The 13,152-nt window shown below is 39.3% G+C and overlaps 4 protein-coding genes across 8 annotated transcripts in view; 2 read left to right on the top strand and 2 right to left on the bottom strand.

Annotated features, from left to right (window-relative positions):
* Nucleotides 1-16: 16 nt before the first annotated feature.
* aprt (adenine phosphoribosyltransferase) lies at nucleotides 17-2,109 on the bottom strand. The gene is made up of 5 exons (XM_020921484.2): nucleotides 1,896-2,109; nucleotides 1,453-1,556; nucleotides 1,240-1,373; nucleotides 1,027-1,105; nucleotides 17-560 (listed from the first exon to the last, which is right to left on the bottom strand). Exons 1-5 carry the CDS (start codon nucleotides 1,982-1,984, stop codon nucleotides 421-423), a joined length of 546 nt encoding a protein of 181 aa, XP_020777143.1. The 5' UTR covers nucleotides 1,985-2,109; the 3' UTR covers nucleotides 17-420.
* Nucleotides 2,110-2,133: 24 nt separating this feature from the next.
* On the top strand, nucleotides 2,134-5,988 carry tk2 (thymidine kinase 2). Its single transcript, XM_020921248.2, has 10 exons — nucleotides 2,134-2,361; nucleotides 2,476-2,513; nucleotides 3,047-3,121; nucleotides 3,515-3,568; nucleotides 4,104-4,193; nucleotides 4,307-4,380; nucleotides 4,454-4,542; nucleotides 4,675-4,754; nucleotides 5,434-5,511; nucleotides 5,636-5,988. Exons 1-10 carry the CDS (start codon nucleotides 2,217-2,219, stop codon nucleotides 5,720-5,722), a joined length of 810 nt encoding a protein of 269 aa, XP_020776907.2. The 5' UTR covers nucleotides 2,134-2,216; the 3' UTR covers nucleotides 5,723-5,988.
* Nucleotides 5,989-6,747: 759 nt separating this feature from the next.
* si:ch211-189a15.5 (uncharacterized) lies at nucleotides 6,748-9,477 on the bottom strand. Its single transcript, XM_020921401.2, has 5 exons — nucleotides 9,096-9,477; nucleotides 8,802-8,914; nucleotides 8,538-8,664; nucleotides 7,999-8,455; nucleotides 6,748-7,610 (listed from the first exon to the last, which is right to left on the bottom strand). Exons 1-5 carry the CDS (start codon nucleotides 9,432-9,434, stop codon nucleotides 7,456-7,458), a joined length of 1,191 nt encoding a protein of 396 aa, XP_020777060.2. The 5' UTR covers nucleotides 9,435-9,477; the 3' UTR covers nucleotides 6,748-7,455.
* A 342-nt stretch (nucleotides 9,478-9,819) lies between these two features.
* piezo1 (piezo-type mechanosensitive ion channel component 1) overlaps nucleotides 9,820-13,152 on the top strand; it is a 44,436-nt gene continuing 41,103 nt past the window's right edge. For 4 of the 5 annotated variants that reach the window (XM_055162774.1, XM_055162776.1, XM_055162775.1 and 1 more), the window contains exon 1: nucleotides 9,821-10,382. In XM_055162774.1, coding sequence (XP_055018749.1) covers nucleotides 10,319-10,382 — 64 coding nt within the window. In that variant the 5' untranslated portion in view covers nucleotides 9,821-10,318. Of the gene's footprint in view, nucleotides 10,383-13,152 lie in introns of all 5 variants that reach the window. The other variant, XM_055162773.1, reaches the window with a different exon arrangement.

Here is a 13,152-nt window from a genome sequence, read left to right as displayed (position 1 = left end):
ATAGAATACTATAGACTTGTTTTTCATTAATTTTGAGGTGGCATTGTGATTTTATTAAACACACATGGTTTAATGTAAAAAAAATAATTGCATTTAAGCATCAAGCAATAAAGATGTTTCATTGAAAGATGTCTGAAGTACATTTCGGCGGGATAATGAACTTATGTTAATTATTTTTTATATTTTATTAAAACAAGTGTACATATTTGTTCCTATAATGTTAACACAAGCCATGCATACAAACAAAACGTGATAAAAGCAGTGGCTACATCATTTATCTTTGAAAATGCTGCGGATTCTGTAATTTTTTAAAACAATAAATCGAACAGAATGGTTCCCATAACATAGAAATCATGTGATACTAAGTAATATAAGTACTGTGCTTCCTAGTCCAGTGCATATATTACAGTTGTTCCTGTATCAGTATTGGAGCAGTGAGTACACTGGGTGCGGTTTAAGTTTTTCTGCTCCATTCAGATCCTTCAGCTCCACCACCACTAAGCAGCCCAATACCTCTGCCTGCTGCTGGTGCATCAGAGCACAGGCTGCATACAGTGTACCTGCACACAACAACAACAACATAATATAAAAAATAAATGAGCTACAGTCAACATGGGACCACACTGCTATAGCTTTAGTTTAATTTTCCACTTTCCACATGCAAAGTATTACGCTTGGACCATGTACTATGGCAGTGCTATTGCAGATTAGACTGATAGGAGATAGAATGATAGACTATTCCACAAATATGGCCACTCCCCTAAACCAGGACTGTGAATACATTTGGTTTATTTGGGTGACCCTGTATGGTTACAAAATGACAGCAAATGTATTCAGTCTGTTTTAAGCAGTTAGCTACTATCTCAAAGGAATCTGACATTAGCAATTACAGATAAACAGGAATGAAAGAGGTTAAAGTTAATCCCGGGTGAGCCCATGTGGAACAACAAAATAAAAACTACAACTACAAAAAGTGAAAAATTATAATGTTCAAATGTGAAATGTGGCTGCAGCCATTGGACTTACCCCCAGTTGCTAAGAGGTCATCAATGAGTATCACCTTCTGTCCTGGACTAACTGCATCCACCTGAATTTCTGCCTCTGCCTAAAAGTTTAAATTTTAGTATTAAACTATGCGCTCCTTTAATGGCTGTACACCAATCAGGTCAAGAGTAACACTCAGAGATATTGGCTTGGAAGTATTTCAGTTGGAATGTTTCAGTGGGTGGGTGGACTTACCTTTCCATACTCCAGGTCGTATGCAACTGAGATAGTGGGTCCAGCTAGTTTGCCCTTCTTTCGTACCAGGACAAAGCCAACACCAATTCTCTGGGCAAGGATGGGTCCGAACAGGAACCCACGAGCATCCAACCCTGCTTCCATACAATCAACATGAGTTAAGGCATTTGATGATTTACAAAAGAGATGTTAAGTCAGTACAATTGTACAAACCTACAACAAGATCCACCTGCTGGAACTTCTCCCTCACATGTTCTTCAAACATACTGGTCACAGCTGTGAGTGCCCCAGGGTCCTTAAGAATGGGACAGATGTCTCTGTAATTCATGGAATAATTATTCGATATTTTATCAGTTCATTTTGTGCCAATTATTATCATAGTTTAAGTGTTTAAAAGTATCTTTATCAAGTTCAGTAGTTTAACTGTATAAATATAAAGCATACAATACAAAGAATGCAAAAAACAGGCAGAAAAATTATGAATAAATACGTAATAATAAATTGTTTCACAGATGTTTCACAAAGGTTGTTGTGCCTGCCACAAAAGAAACACTGCCAAGGCAATATCTTTCTCCCAGTAATGTTTTGAGAAGGATCTGCACATCTTCAAATGAAACGCAACTTTCGTACAATTAACAACGTGCAAGCTACTGTACTTGAAGAGGATCCCTTTCTTGGGGAAGTCTGGAAACTCTCTGATCCGGGATTTAATCAGCTTCAGTCTGCAGTCCTCCTCCGATGACATATTTTCTGCACTCCGACTCCTTTACTGTACACAAGCACATTCAATTATATCCAAAATCAAAGTCCAGCCCGCGTGTGCGTGACATGTTTACTTCCTATATTTCTTCTTCTACTGCCGCAGCGCAGTCACACCGGCCTTTTAGTGCAGTGGCTACTCCGCAGCAGCAGGTGGCGTACATGGGTTAAGGACCATTATCTGAGTGTTGCCGCTGGATGGTGTGCGATAGTTCGACATGCTACGGAATAAATGCCGAAGCATAGCGGCGAACAATGAATTTTTATCGTCTTTTTTCGCACATGTAACTGAGAGGGGGCTGCTAAGGCACCAGAGAAAATGGTCCACCCAACGGACCAGAGCGAGCACGCACACGGTTAATGGTGAGTATGCATCTTGGAGCGTCTGCCCGTATCGCGTGCTACTGTGTATGATCGTTATCCATAACAACTTGTTTTTGACCCAAGACTGTGTCACATTTTGTCTTGTCTCCTAAGGAAAGCTAATGCGCAATGGACAGAATAATAAGGCTGTGGTAAGTCGATTAACCGCAGATTTTAATTAAAGTGTATGTGACAGATTAGACTCTTTTCACTAAAACACAGTTAACAGTGATATTTAAAATTTTACAACTTATTGCCTAGTTTTTTATAGTTTGTGTAATTTTGGTGAAGTTTATAATTTTACTTCCTGTTGGACATGGACTGCAGATATGACATAAGTAACGTTAGCGGTAAATCCGGTTCTGTTACCTATCAACTATAATAACGAGGGCACAATAAATAGCACAATAGTTATGATTATAAAAGGGATGACAACACCTTTTATTTTAATATGATGTTTTGAATTGTTAGAAAAATGTCTTCTTTGCATGCAAATTGCCCTTGCATTTTGGATGGAATTTTCGGTGTTGATGGCATAGGGTGAAGTATTCTGTTTTATAACTCATTGCCATTGCCTGTAATTTTGTACTTTTCTTCTAGACTTTTTTTTCCCACAAACTGCACAAAACATATGAAACAGTCATATGCACTTTAAGTAACATTTGTAACCTTTTGATTCTTTCAGATTTGTATAGAAGGAAACATTGCCAGTGGAAAAACAACATGTCTTGAGTATTTCAGCAAAACTGCAAACATAGAGGTACTTTCACTTTCACAACACATAAAATGTAATTAGAAAGATTATTACAAACCACAGTGGGATCAGTCAAGTGTGCATCATTCATTTGATGTATTTTTGTTTCAGCAGTAGTGTTGTTATAACTGTTTGGTTTGCTTTTGTTCTTTTTGGATCAGACATATTCACATTAAAATATACTGCATATAATAGATTTTCATAATCCTAGGATTCCATAACATTGCAAATATTGCCATAGACTGAACAGAGACAGTGTCCTTCTTCCAGTTCAGATTAATTCTAAGAAGAAAATAATGAGAGAAAGATTTAGTGTGAGATTATCATAATTCTTTGCAATTTCTGTTTTGGTTTTCTGTCTGTTTCCATCTACTTACTGTGCTTAATTTGGTTGCACAGGTGTTTACAGAGCCTATTTTCAAATGGAGGAATGTTCGCGGTCACAACCCTCTGGTACTTCTCCTTTTGAATTTTTTTTTTGTTCTTTTTTAAGAGCATTTATCAGAATCATCACAATGGTGTAGTTTAGTCCAGAGTTTGTATGGCTGGATCAACTTCAGCATTTCCCTGAGAGTGTTACAGCTGATACTAAGTTTACAGGAATCGTGACAAAATCAGATTTGTGATCTGGATCCAAGAAATTTGGTTATACATTTTTTTGTATATTGCCCACCCCTACTCCAGGTGCTCCAATAGTGTGTGGAGCCCAGATAACCTGTTCTCCCAGTATGCAAATTGGTATTGAATTGAATTACCCAACAATAATGATGAGCTCTTATAACAAACATTTCCACTTGAAGGCGATATTGTGAGTACAAAGTGTTCATGAATCCTGATAAAATAAAAACTGAGTTATAAATGCAATGTGTGCATGTAATGGTTCTGATAATTAGATAAAATTGCCTCGTTATCTACATGTTATACAGTACATGGCCATGCAGGGTTGTGTGACGCATCTGAGGAAATCTATCTCATTCTGTAATTTTAGGGTTTAATGTATCAGGACCCTGAGCGCTGGGGAATCACCCTTCAAACTTATGTCCAGCTCACCATGTTAGACCGGCACCAGGCTCCAATAGTAGGTCAACCACACATTCTTATTAAGATTAGGACATTTAATGGAAAAATACAGGCAAAATGTATTTATTGTTTAATTTATGCATAATGTATTAAATTTTTTGTGGGTTTCAGTGTGCTCCTGTCAAGATGATGGAGAGATCTCTATACAGTGCCAAGTACATCTTTGTGGAGAATCTCTATAGAAGGTATGGTAATGTATGCGCTGAAAAAAAAAACCCTCTCAATCTCAAAATGACTGACTGTGCTTTGTGTTTTCAGTGGAAATATGCCAGAAGTTGACTATGCTGTCCTGAGTGAGTGGTTTGACTGGATCACAACCAATATACACATTCCAGTTGATCTCATTGGTATGAATTACACTATTGTGTGCTTATTAACATTCACTTGTTTCCTGTCTGTGCTTTCTTTAATCAGTATCAGTATTAGTATTTTCTAAAACCTCTTATATTAACCAAAATAAGTGTGTTGTCTGGTTTTAGTTTACCTCCAGACCTCTCCAGAGATTTGCCACGAGAGGCTGAGGCTTCGTTGCCGTGAAGAAGAGAAGGTCATTCCACTGGTGAGCAGTGTCCCCAGCATTAAATGTACACATGAAACAATTAACCAATCAATCAACAACTTCATTTATCTCAAAGGGCAGTTCAGTTCACAGATCTCTACTTGCATAGACCATGCATAAACCATAAATAAAATCATGTATAACATGCATTCAGACAATCTTAGTGCATGAGGGGACATATTAGCACATTTACTTTGCATTTAAAAGTTTTAAGGCAGAAGGAATTAAAGATTTAGCATAGCAGTTGCTTTATTGTGGGGAGACATTGAGAACTACAAGCGCAATATGTGGTTAGGCTGGATCAGTATGGCCTTAGTTTAGCACCCTAGTATTTAGTGATAGTTTATGACACATAATTATTTACCATTTTTTATGGTGAACCCCCATATTGATATAACACATCTTAATAATGGAAATTAGTTCATTAACTTCCCGTTCAAGAATTGATTTTCCTAGACCGCTGTAACTCTCAACATAATGGCGCATGGCTACACTGGCAGTCCTGGACAGTAGCAGGATTTTATAGACACGAGCAGAAGCGGGTATCAGTGATTTTAAATTTTTAAAAGTGCTGCACAACATTTCTCATGAAATGTATTAACAATATCTGAATTTCTCAAAGAAGTACAGGGCTGTAAACTGGATTGATTTAGCTTAATATGTTTTTCTTTTCTTTCAGGCATATTTGGAGTCCATTCACCAGCTCTATGAGGACTGGCTTATCAAGCACAAAATGCCTCTGCCTGCTCCTGTACTGGTTTGTCCACTTTGTGATCCCTACATACTCTAGTTATCCTGCACAACAAAATAAAAAATATCTGATTATTGTTGGAATCATGTGTAAACATGGTCAGAACATTAATCATGTGCATTTGTCACAGGTTATCCCTGCAGACCACGACCTCCAGAAGATGCTGCGCCAGTACGAGGAGCACCGGGACAGGATTCTGACAGCAGCCTGCTCTTAAGTCAAGACCTAGGGTCAGGACTCCTCAGGGCTGCAGACAAGGACATTCCTCAAGTATTGTATATACATGTTTTTGTACTGGCATCTCAGAAGGACTTTTTCATTGTGAACATTTTTAAATGTTTTTATTGCCCAACTTTTTCTAAGTGTGCTTTTACTTTTTATGCTATTTATTATTTGTATGTGGTTGGGAATGATATTCTATGTATCTAGCTACATATTTATTACACTGTTCTGATATTTTTTTAAATATTCCATGAAAGTGGTCATATTATTTTCTTCTAAATCATTTACATATGAAGATACAGGAGGAGAAACAATGAATAACTCATTGTCTGACCAGGAAGTTTGTTTGACCTGTGTGCATGTTTGAAGCGAGGGCTGATTAAGCAGAGGAAAAAGTTGTGTTTCAAATGCTGATGTGCACAACAGTATGTGCACATCCTGTACAAAAATGTTTATTTCAGCAGTTGTAAAATTAGAATTTTAAAGTCGATTAGTTATCCCTTAAGTTGCATAGGCTATCTGGGTTTTCTGCTGGGGTTTGTTTACACAAGTCAGGCCTGTGGTAGGTTATCCCATGCTGGTCTCACTGTTTGCACATTGGGTATAATGGTTATAGTTGTATTGGCTTTAAATAAAAATCAATCACCAACATTGTATGCATGAGTTAAAAGAATGGGAAACTCAAAACTGCTCATGAGTATGTGAGACCACTGGCCAATGTGGTGGATGCATCTACATCCCCTGATCATTCTACAAGATTAATATAATGTATATATACTGTATAATATACTAAGCATTTTTACCGTAATGAACATGTCCCCACTCATAAGATTTAATTGGAATAAACAGGTGACGAATTAAACATTATAATACTATTAAAAGTACATGCTGCGCTAAAGCTTTTTAATTAATTATTATTATTATTATCATTATTATATTTATTTATTTAACATAACAAGATATGGTATTTGATTCATTTTATATCAAAACAGAAAGGAGGGTAGACAAATATTAAGTAATAGATACTAATATGTGTGTAAAAACCAGAAAAAATGAAGCTACCAAAAATGAGAAAAACTAAATGATATTCAAATTCAAACTGAACAAATTTCATCAACAAAATTTACATTTATTTGTCATAGGTGTAGCTTCCAAAACTAAAGTTACATTCTTTATAAATGCTAATTGTTTGGCTATATTTTTTGTCCCACCCTGTTTTCAATGAGTTCATATACATATTAACATGGATTAAAATACTTAGAATAAGGGTTTGCATCTTCATTCTAATTTCATTTTGTGTATATGATATTTACTGTACCCACTTAGACCCAATGCAAGAACTAATTCACAATTCCAGTTCATCTTTCTGTAACTTGTGTAATGATGCAATGGATTATAGGCAACATTTTGCCTGTTTTGGTTTGGCCTTTTTGCCTGAGTTTAAATATATTTCATTAATATTTTAACAGTCTAATGCAAAACAGTGACACACAACAAGAAAACAGCCATCCACTCCTGCGGTTGCCATAGAAAAATACATATTAATTGCAATGCAAAAACTTAAAACTTTTTGCTCAGAACCATGTAGATAAACACCTAATTTTCTCAAACGTAGGATTGGATAGAAAATTTCTAATTTAATGTGCCACAGAAGTAAAAGCGGCCTATATGTTAACATGAATATAATATTTTATCTTTGAAAGTGGTTTTGAGAACATTTCTTAAAGACTAGATCAAAGCTGCAGATTCCTCTGTTGAGTGCAGATCCTCCGTGCCTATCGAGGTGGTGTGGTCCTGGGTACACGCTTGGGCATCTTCTGCTTTGGGCACCTCATCATCCTCACACTTGACAGGGGAGTCAACATTTTCTTCACAAGACATATCTGTGAAATACATGGATTTTAATGTTGCATTGCAACCATGTTCAAGGAGCATTTAAACTGAACATCAAGCTGATAGTTGACTGCCTTATTTTTGTTTTTAAATCATATCTTGAGTATTCTGAAAAGTACTTTTAATAAATGTATTTTAATATATGAAGGCTACTAAATGCCTTTTGGACAGTGGTGCATTTAATCGCACTCTTGAATGATTCCTTCACTTACAGAGTATAACAAGAAAAGGGTTCAAAGGTAGTCATTTGAACAATGCTTTCTAGATGTCCTCTGAAACCTTTTCTACCATGAACCACTCCTGGATGATTGAGTAATGACATTTTCTTCCATAAGCATGGCATCTCTGTACTGACAATCTGGGGGACTTGGCTGTTACCTGTTTTTGGGTGCTGCTGAGTGCAGGGTGAGAGTCGAATGTTTTGTGGTCTTAATGTTATATGCAGAGAGAGGCCCAAGGGACCACTCAGTCCCTCGTCTTCAATGATATCTTTGATTGTTGATTTGTATGGCACCCGAGTCCTCTGTGCGTAGCGTCTGTGTGATAGTGGTGTGTGCTGTGAAGGGGTGTGGTCATCATCTTCCTGCCGCAGAGGGCGGCCCCTGAACACCAGGTCAGGATAGGTTAGCTGCAGATTGTAGATAGACTGGTCTTCAGTGAGGCCTGAGGCTATAGCATCTTCTGGACATACAGCTTGGTTTAGCTCAGCTTCTGTGTCCGCCTCCTCCCCTTCAGTTTGGTTGCCCTCTTTCACCTCTGTGCTGATGCCTGTACCTTCGCTGCCTTGTGACTGCTCTACAGGCGGCAGTTTAAGTTGGAGTCTTTCCACACACACCTGGAGAGTACGTTATATCATTACTTTCTTCAGTTATCCTTTACCCAAAGTTTTCCATTTGAAATTTTGTGCTGACACAGACCTGTACTTCAGGCCTGTTGTGCTGCTGCAGCTGGAACAGGTGAAGGCACAAGGCTCTAGTCAACAGGAGCTGAAAGGCTACTTGGAGGGCTCCCTCTGGACTTGCATCCTCAGACAGTCTGTACTCACTGCAATTAAAGTGTTTTTTATCTTTGTTTAATTTTGCAGTGTCACTGCAAATTAGTGAGTAAGTCAGGCAAAAGGAAATACATGGTTGTAGGGCATGTTAAACTCTCTAGATCAGTCTAGGTCATTTGTAGACTACCTGGCAGGAAGCCCGATCTCGTTGGGCAAGTATCCGATTGAGGCCAAGATGGACTGAAGAGTACTTCTGCCGAGGGCCGGCAGGAGGCAGTAGACAAATGCACCTGTGAAAGACTGACAGACGCGCACAAGCAGTTTAAAGGCCACAAAACAAAAACGAGATCCACCACAAACTAAAAACCTTCTCTGGTCCTCGACCAGATACAAGCCAAGTGTCCAAATACAGCGAAAAAGTATTAAACTGTAGGCTACATAATAACTTAGGCCTATTCAAACTAGACAAGGTCAGTCCCACCTTAAGTTTGCGGATCTCCTTCCTCCAGGGCTGCAGGTACAAGTTGAGGCAAAGCGTCTCAAGTATTTCAGCGGCTCGGATCAGGCCGGGCAAGTGTGATGGGTCTGTGGGCAGGATTTTTTTAATTACATGATGGCACAAACGGACCAGTGTAGCGCTACACTCAGACACGGGCACGGGATGCCGCAACAGCACTTGTGCCGCGCGGCTCAGGATGTCCTCATCCCGACACGGCCCGGGTTCTGGACACAAAGTCACGTGACAACTTAAATAATCCTCAAAGAGAGCCCGGTGGGACACCTGCGGGTCTTCGGAGTCAGACTGCTGCATGACGCGCATACTTGGCACACGGAAATGAGCATACAATAATAAGGAAGTGAAAGACAATGTAGCCTACATATCTTGACTACATAACCCATCTAAGATTATAAAATAATAATAATAAAAATAATAAAATACTGTTATAGTTATTGATGAGGTGGACTAGTCTATATTTCAGTGGTTGGATTGCTTTAAATAAAAGATGAATTACACAAGTCAGGACTTCTCTATCAGTTCTGTGATGGTATGCAATAAAGTGCAACGTGGTTACTATCTGGATGCATAACTTGAGTACTTCCAGTAGATGGTGCTATTGACACACGTTACAACAAAATAAGTTTGGCAACTTATGGTTGTGTACATTTCACTTCGCGTGCTTTGAGCAAACACTTACTAACACTATGTAGGTTGGTTTTGTTGAGTTTGTTGTCAGATGACCCTATTTCAAAGCGCCTTTTTGCGCACCAAGACTGCGCACCACAGCGGCGTTCCAACAGTTGTCTAATGTGAGAGCGAGAGCGCAGGGAGGTGACCATGCAGCTGGAGAATAGCTCCTCTATGAACTGAGACGCTGACTGTGAATCACTTTTTCCACCTACTCCTCTAGCTGGACTGGGCCCGAGGAGGAGTTCACTAACACGAACAACTCTCTGAAAAAAGTTCGGCGCGGATTACATATCCAAAGGACTAGCGGACTGAATCTGCTTTATCTGTTAAAACTTTTCTATCGCAACTTTGTCAGAACGTTTTGAGACGTGGTTTGAACTGGAGTCATGCCCACGGCTTGGACTACTTTCCTTTTGTCATTTTTCTTTCCCATATGCGCTCATCCCGATGGAGTGTAGCGGCGGGTGCTCGCTGTGGCTCCGCATGTGCCATGCGCCTGATCTGAGCCAGTGGACATGGATATCCAGGTGGCTGTGTGGTTCTTCTACTGCGTTCTGCTCCCCGCGGTTCTCCTAACAGGTAGCACACACGCTGTGGCCCCAGTTATGATAAGTCATGGAAATATAATAGTATAGACCTCATGCAGGGCAAAGAGCTGGGGTAACTACTTTTAGGCCACGTGAATAGTCCAATGAGTTATGAACGTCTGACGTTCAGGTTAAAACGGCACAGTTTGTCTCACTCCACGGGCACTTTAGCCGGCTCGGCCCCTCGGCTACAGAGCTGCGACTTATACCCGTCTTCTGCACTCTCACATCTACGAAAGCAGTATCAAAACGCCTATGGATAAGTTCACATGTGTGGAAAAAGTGCTAGCGCGACAATACAACGTTCTTGGGTTCCATTAGCCTTATGTTATAGATTGACAATATGTATGTATGTGTATGTGTACATTTTTGTGGAAAACCCTCGGATAGTCACATGACAGCTTCTGGACCAATCTCTAGGCTATCTTAGAAATAACATAGAGCACACTGTAAATATGAGGTAACAATATAGTTGGGTATTGGCCCATGGTAACAATTATAGGGTAACTGTATTATTATTGATTGCATTTCAAATAAGACATAAACTATATTTTTAAGGTATGACACCCCTTTAGCTGTCCTTGTAGTACCCACCCCAAATGTAGGGGGAAATACACCTGCAGAGGGTCCTATCCACACTGACTGATAGTTTTATGCACATATTTACATTACATTTTGTGTAATGTCTTTTTGAGTATTGGTTTTGTGTGCTGAGATTACTGGTTGGGCTCATGCTTCTTTTAAGACCTTTGAAAATGAATGTTATTCATTGGCTCAATCAGTGTCTCTGGGTTGAGTGTGATTGTTTTCAGCTCTGTTGAACTTCTGCCTTCAAAATGTGAAGAAAAGTAGCGCTGCAGTGGAACAAAGTGAGAGTATCTGGAGAATGTGGGAACCTGCTCCTCGCACACACGCACACGCACACGTGTCACTTGAGTTTCAGTGAATGTCATCATGTTTTTCCAAAGTACGAAGTTGATTCTGCCAGTGTGAATTAAGTGTATTTCTCTGTCTTCTCAGTTTGTTTGAGCTCTTTCACTTTTGTGTCTCCAGTTGTTCCCACATTATTTTATCAGTGATATACTCGACTTGAAGTAATGTAACTTCTGTTTTGAAATATTGAGCTAAAAACATCAAGGCTCTTTTATTCAATTGCAGATAGAGGTGTAAGACCAGCAGCTCATGCTGTCACAGTTGTCTTTGTGGTGCCTGCCCTAAATGTAGAAGACACACCAGTTTAGCTGCAGAGGGATTTTGTTTGTGATACTGATAAAAACACTCTTATGAAACAAATTTACTTTGTTTAGTAGTGTAATCTCAGTGTCCATTCTAAAAGTTATGATAACGTGATAACAGTTATGAATAATGAAATGCCACAATGTGCAAAAGAAAATGTGAGACAGGATGCGACCAGCCTGCACTGTTGAGTCAACAGTAGTTTTGAGTCAGGAGGAACTGAGCCATGCGCCAGATGCCATGGTATTGCCACAGACTTTGTGCGCACACACACACACACACACGCACGCACGCACACACACACACACACACACACACACACACGCACACACACACACACACACAAATATACTCTCTCAAAAGTAAAAGAGAAGATATAAAACAATCAGATAAGACAGATAAGCATACCTGAGGCAGTAACACGCCTCTGTAAACAAATGTAACGGATGTACATGATTTTCATTGATCTTTCATTTGGCATCTCCATGGATTCAAACATAAACACTACTAGTTCAAATCAAGATATAGACACAACATTGTTCTAGAGACACTGATGAAACCTTGATCATAATTGCATCAATTCTTATTGGTCCTGGCCCCAGTGCAGGGTGCAGCAGTAGTAACTGTCCTGTGGTCAAACAGTGGTGTGCCTTTTGTGACTGTGTGATTCTGTTCTGCTCCTGCAGAGCAATAAAGCAGGACTCAAGGCTTTGGTGAGAAATACTGTCAGTGTGTGTGAGCTGCTCAAACCCCTGGCAGCATTCAGTGCTCTGTCTAAAGAAAACCTCTTCTGTTCCTCCTTCTGAAGGAGCACAGTTAAACGTGTCCTTGGGATAACACTTAGGCAAGCTGGGACCTGCTGCTCAGGAGGCTCTCTGGAGTTACAATAGGCTGTCTACATTCTGTGATGAAAACTTGTGGTGAACATTAAAACTTGTGGTGAAATATATAAGGACAATTATATTTCTTACAAACACTCTTAGCCGTGTTTGTATTTTTGGAAAGTACAAGTTAAGTTTATCCTCTCCATTGGAGATAGAAGCACCTACTGGAAGACCCAAATGAGGTGCTGTGTAGCCTGAGCTGTTTTACAAATCATCTTATTCTGGCTGTAGCAAAGAGACCGACATGCCAGTCTGTACAACAGTCAGCATGTGTTAAGTGTGCTTTGTAAGTATGATGTAGGTGCAATCATAGTATTTCCTTGTCTTGTCCTGTCTGTTCAGACAGGATGACATCTTTTTAGTATAGTTTGGGCATAGGCATGTAGTGAACTCTGTTCTCTCATGTGGCTTTACCATTGTAAAACTATTGTGTCGTGTGCCTTTCCTGTGAAAAGTGGCCTGAACTGAAGGGAAGGTGTGTTTGTATGAATCTGTTATCTCTCACACGCATGTTTGGGAGGGTGCTTGTAACAGAAAATAAAATACAGGTCTCAAAAAAGTATCAAACATTTGCTAATAATCATTAAATCTATTTTTACTTGTATTCCTTGTTTCTAGCTTCCCTGTGTTGAGGATTTAAAA

The sequence above is a fragment of the Boleophthalmus pectinirostris genome, unplaced genomic scaffold (genome assembly GCF_026225935.1).
Source record: "Boleophthalmus pectinirostris isolate CB_2022bp ecotype Guang Dong unplaced genomic scaffold, ASM2622593v1 HiC_scaffold_5, whole genome shotgun sequence".
NCBI lineage: Eukaryota > Metazoa > Chordata > Actinopteri > Gobiiformes > Gobiidae > Boleophthalmus > Boleophthalmus pectinirostris.
The sequence above is the reverse complement of the archived record's forward strand: the minus strand, read 5'-3'. Positions and strand labels throughout refer to the sequence as shown.

Excerpts from the sequence above, each read along its gene's own strand:
- si:ch211-189a15.5 (XM_020921401.2), bottom strand. The coding sequence starts at position 9,434 with ATGCGCGTCATGCAGCAGTCTGACTCCGAAGACCCGCAGGTGTCCCAC. Across the intron at positions 8,915-9,095 it reads AGGAGATCCGCAAACTTAAG|TCTTTCACAGGTGCATTTGT; the intron begins GTGGGACTGACC and ends CGCGTCTGTCAG. Across the intron at positions 7,611-7,998 it reads TCAGCAGCACCCAAAAACAG|ATATGTCTTGTGAAGAAAAT; the intron begins GTAACAGCCAAG and ends TGTATTTCACAG.
- aprt (XM_020921484.2), bottom strand. The coding sequence starts at position 1,984 with ATGTCATCGGAGGAGGACTGCAGACTGAAGCTGATTAAATCCCGGATC. Across the intron at positions 1,557-1,895 it reads AAGAAAGGGATCCTCTTCAA|AGACATCTGTCCCATTCTTA; the intron begins GTACAGTAGCTT and ends CATGAATTACAG. Across the intron at positions 1,374-1,452 it reads GCAGGTGGATCTTGTTGTAG|GGTTGGATGCTCGTGGGTTC; the intron begins GTTTGTACAATT and ends GTATGGAAGCAG.
- tk2 (XM_020921248.2), top strand. The coding sequence starts at position 2,217 with ATGCTACGGAATAAATGCCGAAGCATAGCGGCGAACAATGAATTTTTA. Across the intron at positions 3,569-4,103 it reads TTCGCGGTCACAACCCTCTG|GGTTTAATGTATCAGGACCC; the intron begins GTACTTCTCCTT and ends CTGTAATTTTAG. Across the intron at positions 4,543-4,674 it reads CATTCCAGTTGATCTCATTG|TTTACCTCCAGACCTCTCCA; the intron begins GTATGAATTACA and ends GTCTGGTTTTAG.